General features: G+C 35.7%; 1 protein-coding gene and 1 long non-coding RNA gene across 2 annotated transcripts; one reads left to right on the forward strand and one right to left on the reverse strand.

Annotated features, from left to right (window-relative positions):
• Nucleotides 1–629: 629 nt before the first annotated feature.
• On the forward strand, nucleotides 630–5,335 carry LOC138906793 (uncharacterized). The gene is made up of 2 exons (XR_011414448.1): nucleotides 630–1,309; nucleotides 4,534–5,335. It is a non-coding gene; the product is annotated as an uncharacterized lncRNA (long non-coding RNA).
• Nucleotides 5,336–5,500: 165 nt separating this feature from the next.
• Nucleotides 5,501–6,832, reverse strand: LOC138906265 (uncharacterized). The gene is made up of 4 exons (XM_070194797.1): nucleotides 6,560–6,832; nucleotides 6,455–6,514; nucleotides 6,246–6,338; nucleotides 5,501–5,854 (listed from the first exon to the last, which is right to left on the reverse strand). The coding sequence occupies exons 1-4, from the start codon at nucleotides 6,830–6,832 to the stop codon at nucleotides 5,501–5,503; spliced, it is 780 nt and encodes a 259-aa protein (XP_070050898.1).
• Between the last annotated feature and the right edge of the window lie 4,642 nt (nucleotides 6,833–11,474).

Consider the following 11,474-nt stretch of genomic DNA (forward strand, 5'->3'; position numbering starts at 1 on the left):
AATTTGTTTTCTTTCCATAACATCGTGTATATAGAAGAAGCAGAACAGAGAATTTGAGTTAGCATTGATACGTGTATTATGTTATTCACCTGGATTTTTGCAATAATATTTTGAGAGAACTAAAAATAGAGTCATTGATATTTAGTACTTTTTATTTAGTTGATTTATACAAATCTCTTTGCTATCAGCTATATAAGTTGATGCTCTTCAAAAACTATAGATGATCGGTTGGTGGATTAAATTATCTGTGATTGTGTTTATTTCTTTTGCAAATTACATTGATTGGTTATTTTATATCCCTATGCCTTTCATAAGTTAAGAGGATTCTCTTCTGCTTTTTATTGTTTCTAAATGTCCATGATCACTTGGGATCCTACCATAAAGAGTAGAATTATTTAGAATTTGTTTTCTACTGTTTCAATGTTTTGACTATGAAGCCCACTGTGCATAAGTAATTGTGTACATAGCAGAAACCCAATGCCACTGGAAGTCCTCTTGATAAATTCGTCTAAGTAAAATATTTAAATTGGAAAAGGAAAAGAATCTAATCCATATAAGTGAAAGAAACAAAGGAGAAACCTATTTTATTTAACATATTGAGTGTCTTTGTTTTGTCTTTATTCAGCAACTGACTCAATGTTAACATTATTTTGTCATATAAATAAATGTTGCATTTATTATAACGTCTATTGCTATTTTATATAATTTGTTTCTTTTGTATATAATTTTAGTTTATTGACACGTGCAACGCACGTACGCTATAACTATAACTAGTTATACTAAAAGTAGGAAGTTCCTATCTTCAAAGTTAGTTTACGATACTACCCTTTAAAATTTGAGTTATCATTTTGTCCTTGAAAAAAACCCTTCAATTAAATAATTTTTTTTTCAGTTACATAATTCTTATTTATTAGATTAAAAATGAACCACTGAATTAGAAATGAAGCAATAATACTTTACTGCTTCAGACTCAATGCAATGAATCCAGTAAGAGTTTAGGGCATTTGATTCTCCTTCAGTTATTTCCCAAAGACGTTCTCATCACTATTATCATGGAAAACATTCACATTTTTCTTTTCTTTTTTCCTTCAAATTTTCCCATCTATTTCCTATACTATTTGAAAATCCAAAAGTCGCTTCTTGAATTCTCTTAATTGCACCTCCTCTTATCCCTTTTCTTTCTCTAATTTCTCCCATCACTTCCCTAACAATGGTAACAGTTCAACCTTACATTATCTTCTCTCCTCTTCTCTTTTTCTCTGTCTGAAATATTTTTTCCAACTATCATTAATCTTTAAATTACGTTAAGGTATGTTGTCATTTACTTTATATTTGTTTATTTAGGCTCTTTTGCAAGCTTTGACTCACATTTCTAGCGCTTGATGTATTCTTTGTTGTTACTATGTTATTTGTGTTGTTGGAATTGTAATTTTTTACTGTCTAGCGTACGTGTATCATCGTTATTTATATGCAGCGCCAAATCAAATAATTTGATAAATCCTTTCCCTACCTTCTATTATCATTACAGTTGAAATTCTTTCTCAATATTACTTCCATTCTGTTATGAATAAAAAAAGAAAGAAACCTAAGCAGATAAGAGGAAGAGTAGATGAATGATGCTAGAGAGAAATGAATATGGTAGTAATTAATGTTAGCGATGAGGAGAATGACAATTCCACGACCATCGTCCTAGAGCTTGATTTTCACTGTGAAGGTCGTACAAAGAAAGAAAAACATTAATCGATCCATTCATTTTGAAGGTAATTAACAATTCTTTAATCTATGCATTGAAAATTATACAATACAATACCGTAATTTATGCATTGGATTTTGTTTGCGTCTATTGAAATCGGCCATTCTATAGAGTTCATATGTACTTTAAATCTAGATGAGTACAAGTCTCTTCTTGGTATAAGAGAAAGAGAAAATAAAATAGTTTATTATACGATTACTATTTGTAACTTCAGGATTTAATGAAATTAGTTTTGGTTCATTCTTTTCTTTTTTGGTAAAACTGTGATGTATTACCATAGACAAACCAAACTTTACACTTATCGAGCACTTAGGAGAAGCAGCAGTATGTCTACCCTCCTAAGCCTCAGAATAGAAAAAAACAACTAGTTACAAAACTGTTGGATCAGATATTTATATTTGCTTGCTTTCCTAGAGTTTTTCCTACATTCTATTCTCTCCACTATTTCTTTCTTCATTTGTTCTGTTGCTATATTTGTAGTAATATATGTCCCTCTGAATTGCTTTCAGTTCCTCGCCTGCCAAGTATGATAAATTCTTGCTCCCAGTAATGCAGCTGCTATTTCCTTCTTGAATTGTTTCCAGTGCCTCCCCTTGATCCATTTTAAGCATTTCATAGTATCTTGCTTTTGTGTTTTGATGCCCGTCCATTTTTTCAGTGATTCTTTTACTTCCAGTATCCAGCTACATTCATGAAATAAATGCTTATGTATTTTCCTCTTACTATCAGTGCATGGACAGCATGTCGTATCCTCCACTTGGATATGCAGCCTTTCCATCCTTTCCTTTGTAAGCAATTTATCTTGACTAGCCAACCACACTATAAACCTATGTCTTGGCAACATAATTGAGTTCCATATCATATCTGCTTCTTGAAGCCTGTCCATCTCTCCCAGTAGTGCAATGTAGCTCTTGCTAACAGAATAGCACTCATTCGAGGTCAAATTGTAGACATCACCTGTGTACCATCTAGTCATCACATCTTTGAGAGAATTAAGTTTTCTCCAATACCAGCTACTATCCACAGGTGTTACATGAGTCCAAATATATTGGTTGCCTCTCATATACAGTCCATGGATCCATTTAATCTACAATGTGTCTTCTTTGCATGCTATTTGCCATATTAGCTTTCCTACAGAAGCAATGTTCCATAGTTTGCAACTTTTCACATTGAGACCTCTGTACTTCTTTGGTCTACAGATTTTGTCCCATGATACCAATGTAACTTTCCCCTTTCCTTCAGTACTGCCCCATAGGTATTCTCTGCATTTCCTGACTACTTCTTTTAGTATACTCTGAGGCAAAACAAAGACTGCACCCCAAAAGTTATAAACCGAAAATAAAACTGCATTAATAATTTGCAATCTCCCTGCATATGACAATGTTTTTGCATAGGCACTTGTAATCCTGCTTGTTATCTTGTCTACAAGCTAGTGGCAATCAATTTTACTCCACTTCTTAGAGGAAAGAGGCAATCTCAGATATCTTATTGGCAAAGTGCCTACTGAGAACCCTGTTAGTTGTACCAATTGATTCTTGATGTTATCCTCCATACCTTCCATAAAGATGCTTGACTTTTCCATGTTCGCCACTAAACCTGTTACTTCACTAAAATGAGTAATGGGCCTCCATTAGTCTAGAAACATATTTCATGTCTCCTTTACAGAAGAGCATTAAGTCATCAGCAAATAATAGATGGGTGAGTTTAGTCTGCTTGCACATTGGGTGATATTTAAAGTGAGGCAGCTCTCCTATCTTCTTCAAAGTTCTTGAAAAATACTCCATAACTAGCACAAAGAATAAGGGTGACATGGGATCACCTTGTCTCAAACCTCTTCTTCCTTCAAAATATCTATGCCCTTCTCCATTAACCTTAATTGAGAACTTTGTAGATGAAACACATTCCATGAATATTGCTATGAATGCTCTTCGAAAACCATAGCCTTCTAATGCTTCCGCAATAAATTCTCAACTAACCATATCATATGCCTTCTTTAAATCTATTTTTAGCATACATCGTGGAGTGTTCTTCCTACTATAGTGTCTCAAGATATCATGACAAACCAGCACATTATGCACTAGAGATCTCCCCTTGACAAAAGCATCTTGGTTCTCTGCCACAATACTTCCTATTGCTTCTCTTAGTCTGACACAAATCATTTTAGAAATAATCTTATATTGAACATTACAGCATGAAATTGGTCAAAAGTGACCTGCTTCCATTGGTACTTCTATCTTGGGAATCAGGGAGATCATTGTAGCATTTAACTACTTTAAGGGATGCCAAGTACTAAAGAACTCACGTATAGCTTGAGTTATATCTTCTCCTATAATCTGCCAGGCAGCCTTAAATAATTCACTGTTGTAACCATAAGGCCCAGGGCTCTTGTTCCTGTCAATATTACCCAGTACTTTCTTTACATCCATCTCATGATATGGTTGTACTAATCTCAGTTGTTGCTCTAATGTCAACCTTTTCCCATTGTGCAATATACTCTTAAATGCTTTAACTCTGTGATTTGATTTTCTACCTAGCATATCCTGATAGAAATCCACCAAGATCTGAGCAGTCATGCTCAATTTGCAACTGCCCATCTTTATTCTTCAGCTGTGTAATAGCTTGCTGAAGCTTCCTGTATGTTTGATCACAGAAAAGAAGTATCTAATATTATCATCACCCAGCTTGATCCACTTAGATTTACTTCTTTGTTCTAAAAATATCTCAGCTAGGTAAGAATGCCTTCTGAACTTCTAGTAATTTTCTTTCTCTTGTGCCTGCAGACGTGCCTCTCCTGGCTTCAATTGCAACTCTTTCTGAATTTTCTCCAAGGCCTTTCTATCTTCATTTGCTTCAGTCAGTATATTCCTGAAGTGTTGTTTATTTAATTCATGCAAGCTCTTCTTTAACTATTTCAGCTTATACACAATTTGATACATCTTATATCCCTCAACTGGTTTGCTCCATATTTGATCAATTATGGATAAGAACTTTGGGTGCTGAGCCCATGTGTTGCAGAATTTGAATCCTTTCTTCCTGCAACCATTAGCATTCACCATTGAGATTCTAATTGGGCTATGATCACTGATACCTTCTGGTAGAAAATTGGTTATGTATGCTGGCATGTTGTCCAACCACTGTCTATTGATAAATGCCCAGTAAATGTTTGAGTTCACCCTCGTTTCCCCCTGTCTATCATTCCAAGTGTATCTGCTCCCATGCTGGGGTAGTTCTATGAATTCACACTCTTCTACACATTCACTAAAGTTAGTTATCTCACTCATAGTTATTGGATTGCCCCCAATTCAATCATCTATTCTCAAAATAAAGTTGAAGTCACCAACTATTATCCATGGAATCTGCCAACCTCTACTCAAGCTACTCAAATAGCTCCACAGCTCTTTTCTCTCATTCCTGGTGTTAAAAGCATACGCCATGGTCAATAGAAAGGTGTGTTGCCCCGGAATGTACAATACCTTGCAAGTAATGGCTTGTGTTGTCATACTAATTGCCTATACCTGGAAGTAGTCTGGCCTCCATGAGATCCATATCCTTCAATTGTAGTGATTTTCCAGATTTGTTATATACTGCCAACCTCCAAACATGTTGTTTGCAATCTGTGCTATTTTTGTACTTTTTATCTTAGTTTCCAACAAACCAACCAAACCTGCAGCTTGATTATTGCAGAGGAGTTTAACCTCCTTTTGTTTATTAGGGCTATTCAGCCCCCTTACATTCCAACAGAGCAGACTATCCATTCCCAGTATTGGGAATGATTATGCCTCCCCTTTTTCTCACATTACCTTCTTGGACCTGTATGCTTGGCCCAGACTCCTCTAATACTTGGAATGCATTTGCTTGTTTCTCTTGTTGATTAGGTTGTTTCTGCTGTGGTCTCCTAGAATTAATAAGAGTCACCCATTTATTTTGTATCCTCTCCTTCTGCTTGCCATGAGTAGTTATGTTTGTCTTCATGTTTGTCTCTGTCATTGATATTGTGGCTTCTTTCCCAGCTTCCCTGCCTTGTATGACCATTTCTTGTACTTCCTTCTCTTTTGGACTTCCTCGTATCTCCTTTTCAACCTGACTAGTATTTTCTTCTTCCTGCATTCACCTTCATCATGACCATATTTCTTACAATGCTTACACAATATAGGCTTCCAATCATATAATACTCTTTGCTCAATCAACATTCCTTTTTCATTTTTAAACCATATTCTATCCGGTAGTACTGCATCCATCTCCACTTCTATCAACATCCTTGCAAAATTTATCCAATATTCTTTTCATTGTTCTTATCCACCATAAGAGGTTTACCTACCAGACTTCCAATCTTACTGAGTCCTTTAGGGCTCTAGTATTTGAAATCTAGTCCAAGAAGTTTCACCCAAATTGGGACAGTGTATAACTCATCCCTAGTAAATTTCATATACGGACTCCATGATTTCACAATAAAAGGCTTGTTATCAAAGTGGTAGATCCGACATTGAAGTACTTCATTCTTCCCCAATTCTGTATCAAAGCGTACCAAAACTATCCCATTCTTTAATATTGAAATCTTATTTTTTCCATGCTTTGCCCATAGCCTCTGGATGAATCCATCATAACAGTGAATGGAGGATGAGCTCCTAACACATAGCATACAACTGCATTCCTCCAATATTCTATTTTTGAACTTATATCCTCCAATTAAACTTCACATACAGCTGCCTCCTCCTTCGTCATAGGTGATACATATTCAAGCTTGAATCCTGCATTTGTGACCTTTGCAATATCAAAGTTATCCTACACAGACATCTTCATTGTTACCTCCTCCATTAGGTCAGCTTCATCTGCCCACGATAGTTTTATAGAGCTGGATTCATCTCTTGCTATTTCACTCCATGATGTACGCCTAGGCTTAGGTGGTTTGTCTCGTCGATCTGCTCCATCCGTAGTCCCCTGAAATTCATTCTCTGTAACTACTTTTCCATTGATTTCCTGTTCATTTTTTTTTTCACTTCGATTCGGGGTTTTTTCCTTCTTCACAGCTATTTCTTTTTGAATTGTTTCCTTCCTCTGTTGATTATTGACTTTCGCCATTGTTTCCTGAGCCATTAGAGCCTTATAGGATGGTACACGAGCTCACTTTCCCATGGATGGCGCACATTTTCTAACATGCGGCGAGAGAGAATTTCATGCCCTAGTTCCTTATTGATTGCAACTCTCGTTCATTCTTTTCTTACAGTATATGTTTTAAACTAATTTTTTAAAGAAAAATTTGAATATTGTGCTTTGAGAATTAGAGAAATGCATGATCAACGGTAAGACAATAACCTTTTTTCTACTCACAGAATTTACACAAAAATAAGTTTTTGTTCCTTTTCGTATTACTAGTCTTAGGATAAGCGCGTTGTGCGTGCAATTTATATCAATTGGTATAAAATTTTAAAAATTCCATATATATTATTAAATAATATATCTAATTTATAAAATAGAATTTTAAAAAAATTAAATCTTTTGAAATTATTAATATTGATCCTTTTTAGTTAACACAATAAAAGAAACTGCCCTACAAAAGCATTCAGATGCTTTATTATAATTTTGATATATAAGTTTCTCGTTTACTTTAGAAACACACTCAGAGTAGCATAATATGCTTATGTGTACTTAATTAAATAATGAAGTTATGTGTTTGCTTTGTTAATCTCAAAATAGAGCACTAATAAAAGGGGTTGGTCCTCTAGCTCTAAACAAAAAAAAAAGAAACAAATAAATAAAATATAAAAATAATTAATGTTTGAGTCATTATGCTCCACCCAATAACTTAGTATATAAAAAACTACGCGGAGCATTTGTTGGCATGAATAGAAAATTTTAAAAAAACTAAAAATTGTAAAACAAAATATTAATGATAACTCATTTAGAATACATATAGTTTTTCCATCCTTACTTCTTCTATTTACATTTTAATCAATTTAACTTTAATATTGCACTAACCGATTTTGCTATACTTTTATTTATTTACTTCACTTCCAATGTTCTAGAAAATAAATATTTGTATCCTAGATTTTTGTCAACCTAAGATATGATGCGTTTGAAAATTAAATCGACTGGATTCGCTTGCTAATTAGTAAATTCAACAATTTAATTAATTCTTCGCAACATTAAAGGAATTGATATACTTTATGTTGACTCAAATTCTTAGTATTTATTAGCTTATCCTATATTTTAAATATTTAATTGTAATAGCAATTTATCCAATAAAATTTTATTTTCAAAGGGTAAGAAAACTTTCAACATTTCACCTTTGAATTTTAGTTGATGATTAATTTAAGAGTTTGGTACCTTATTTTTCAACTATAGTGAGATGTTTATATATGTATTTCATTATTTTTCCATCTTTTTCTCTCGCACTCTTTAAAAAATTATCTTTTAAAATTATTTATAGTACTCATAATTTTTAGATGATCAAAATGGATTGCACCGATAGGTAGTCAAAACATGGACTATACTTTAGGATTGAACAATATTTTCAGGAAAATAGTTATATGAATTAACATGTATGCAATGTGGAGATAGTTTCACCACGAGGAGTTTCAATGATTGTTAAGCCCTCTACTCTAAAATTCTCCAAGTTGAACCAGAAGTTGACGTACCAAGTGATCTTTTCCAAAAAAACCAACAACTCAAACAGTGATGTAGTTCAAGGATTCTTGAAATGGACTAGTAGTAGGCATTTCGTAAGAAGCCCCATCGCAGTTGTGCTAGTCTAGTAAAATTGCAAGATTATTGGATTTCTATTTTCAGTTATTTCTAATATTTTGTCCTTGTACAATAAACATGTATGGATGCAGATAAGGCTCCCCTCCATTATCATTTCCCTCCTGTTGGTCCAGAACTTGCTTAGATCTTTTCCACTTATACACTTTCAGGATCAAGACTTATTTAAAATCAGCTTCCCCGTTAACCATAGTTAGACTAGAAGTTGGCAAGAGAAAGCAAGTATCCGATTTTCTTACCATGGAAATTATTCGTTCAAGAGAGAAACAATGCAGAAATCAACAAAAACAGAATCTTTCATTATTTATAAAATACAAAAACAACAACAGCTTGCCATGAGAAAAAGGAAAATCAGTTTATGAGCAAAACATTTTGCAGGAGAATAAAGTGACAGAACTAAAACAGGTTCCTTATTTGTTCTTTCGCCATTTTTTGCTGCTTAAAAATCATACACGTATGCTCTTTTGATTCTTGTTGAGACAATTGCCAAAGTGAAAGAATGTTTACAACTAGTTCGATAAAATGCGATTTACATTCGTCTTGAGTTAACTGAGGTGACGGATCACATTCTTGAAATACGACTTTGTTTACCCGAAAAACGGATAGAGTTGAATTTGTACGTAGTTCTAAAGATATGTGGTGTAGCTTAATACAAATCGTAAGGATAAATAGAAATATCAAGTATGGAATGCAAAATAGACAAGGTTGTAAAGAAGATGAATTTAAGGACTAAACAAGTGGAATCAAATTAAGAAGCTCGAAAGAACAACTCTTCGCTATAGGAGAATATGGTGCTTGAATTACAATGTTAGCAAAAACTTGCCCTCTACGGAAATGATAACCATCCCCTTTATAGTAGAAAGATCTTACTTTAGATATAATTAAAAATACACAGTGGGAGGCCCATGATAAATTAACTTTTTCACAATTCCTACTAAGATTCTCTCCTCTAGTGGGATTGCAACGGCTCTTGTCTATGAGCTCGATATTGACTTGAGTTTTCTGTCTTGACTCGAGCTCTCAATCTTGGCTTGTGCTTGATTCTGATTCGGACCCTTGAATTGATTCGGAGTCAGTGTTGATCGGTCTGTGGATCATAAGCTTGATAACTTTACTTTGCATCATAGTTTGATTTGGATTCGAGCTTGATAATGATATCGGGCTCGAAGCTTGTTTGTACCATCTTCGGAACCCATCTCAAAGTCTCACTTCGATCTATCACGTCTCGAACTCGATCAATCGTACGAAAGCCGAAATCTATTTTGACCGCATACAGATAGTCCCCTCGTTTCTCAGAAAGAATGTGGTGAGAAACGATATAATTTTTCAACGGCTCGATCGGATTATAAGCTGACATTTTCATTGGGCTCGACCATGACGCACGTGATAGTTGTCCCGTCGATTTAGTCTTTTAAGGTATTTAATGCATGTCAGATAGTGGTCGGCCATCGCTGATACTGAATCGCCATTGCTTTAAACCTATAAATAACCCTTCCTTTTATCATTTATCACTTTTACATCTTCAAACTTCCAAATTTTCCAAGTTCTTTTTCGTATTCTCTGAGTTTATTCGCAAATCTGTGGTTCCTCTTTGTAAAATTCTTCTTCCAAATTACCAAATCTTCGTCACCTTCTTTAAATACAAAATGGTGAAGACATCTAAAACCGTCCCCCAAAAAGAAAAAGCTTCTTCTTCGCAATCCGCCGTCGATAAAACACCAGTGGATCCTCGTCCTGAGGAGTGCGTTCCGGCGGCATGTGTTCTTACCTCCGATTTCAAAATCGATAAAGGTTCGCCGGTTCCTGGCCGATGTGAGCCCGTATCGAGATATATTTATTCGATAACCCGGGAGCATATCGAGCGGATAAAAAAGGATTGTAACTAGGAGAACAAGGAAGTGGTAGTGCTGTCTCCCGAAGAGGATATTACTACTCACGTAAGATGATTTTTAAGCGTGTATACTTACCCTTTCACGTTAGGTCCCCTCGACCCCGTTATCATAGATTTTTGTGGTAAATACCTAATAACCCTAGGCCAGATACATCCTTCCTTTTGGCGGATCGTTATTTTGATCTGATATTTTGTAAGTAAAATCGAGGGGATGCCTTTCACCCTCGATCATCTTGTCTGATTATACCGTCCTCGCCTTTTTCGAGGAGGGTTAATAAAACTTCAACGTCGATCTTTCAAGGCTCTATTCTCGAGTATAGACGAGGACAAGGATCGAGGTTGGAACGGTTCATTCGAGTGAGGACTTCGGACCTGATCCTAACCGAAATGATGCCTTTTCCCGAGGAGTGGAACATAAAGCGTAAGTGTAATTCTGTTGTTATCTCCTATTATTTTGTTCTTTCATTTCTTTTTTCACCAATATTCCCCTTTTTTGATGCAGCGGTTCCCTGGATGCCCGGCGCAGTGCCCGATCTCAATAACTGGGTACGTGATTTGGTTTCGACCTCCTCATATGCCGAGCGCTCATGGCGCGACTTGTCAAAGGGTTGATGGGAGGCCAAAAATCATGGTAAGCACCTCTCTCGTATCTTTTGGTAATTCAAATAAGATGCTTTTCACACACTTCAATAAAATTTTCTGTATGCAGGTGTGGGCAAGGATGCGGTTTTGAGGCCCCCATCCGTCTAAGAAGAGGCTTCGTCCTCCGTCCCAAAGTCGGCGAAAGATAATAAGAGGAAGAGAGCCCCCGTCCTCGAAGATCAAAAACCGAAGAAGAGGACGGCTCGTAAGCCGAACAAGAATGCCATTCCTTTGACCGTAAAATCAGTTCTACATCTGAGGGATGAGGAAGAAGAAGAAGAGAATGATGGGTCTGCGCTGGCGGCCCGAACAAAGAAGACCACCGACGTTCCACATGCAGATGGATCGATGGTGGTTCATAAGGCTCCACCTCGAACAGAGGATATATCGGAGAAAGATTCGGGCAGAGTGCCCGAGTTGCTGGAGATC

This window comes from Nicotiana tomentosiformis, chromosome 2 (assembly GCF_000390325.3).
Source record: "Nicotiana tomentosiformis chromosome 2, ASM39032v3, whole genome shotgun sequence".
NCBI lineage: Eukaryota > Viridiplantae > Streptophyta > Magnoliopsida > Solanales > Solanaceae > Nicotiana > Nicotiana tomentosiformis.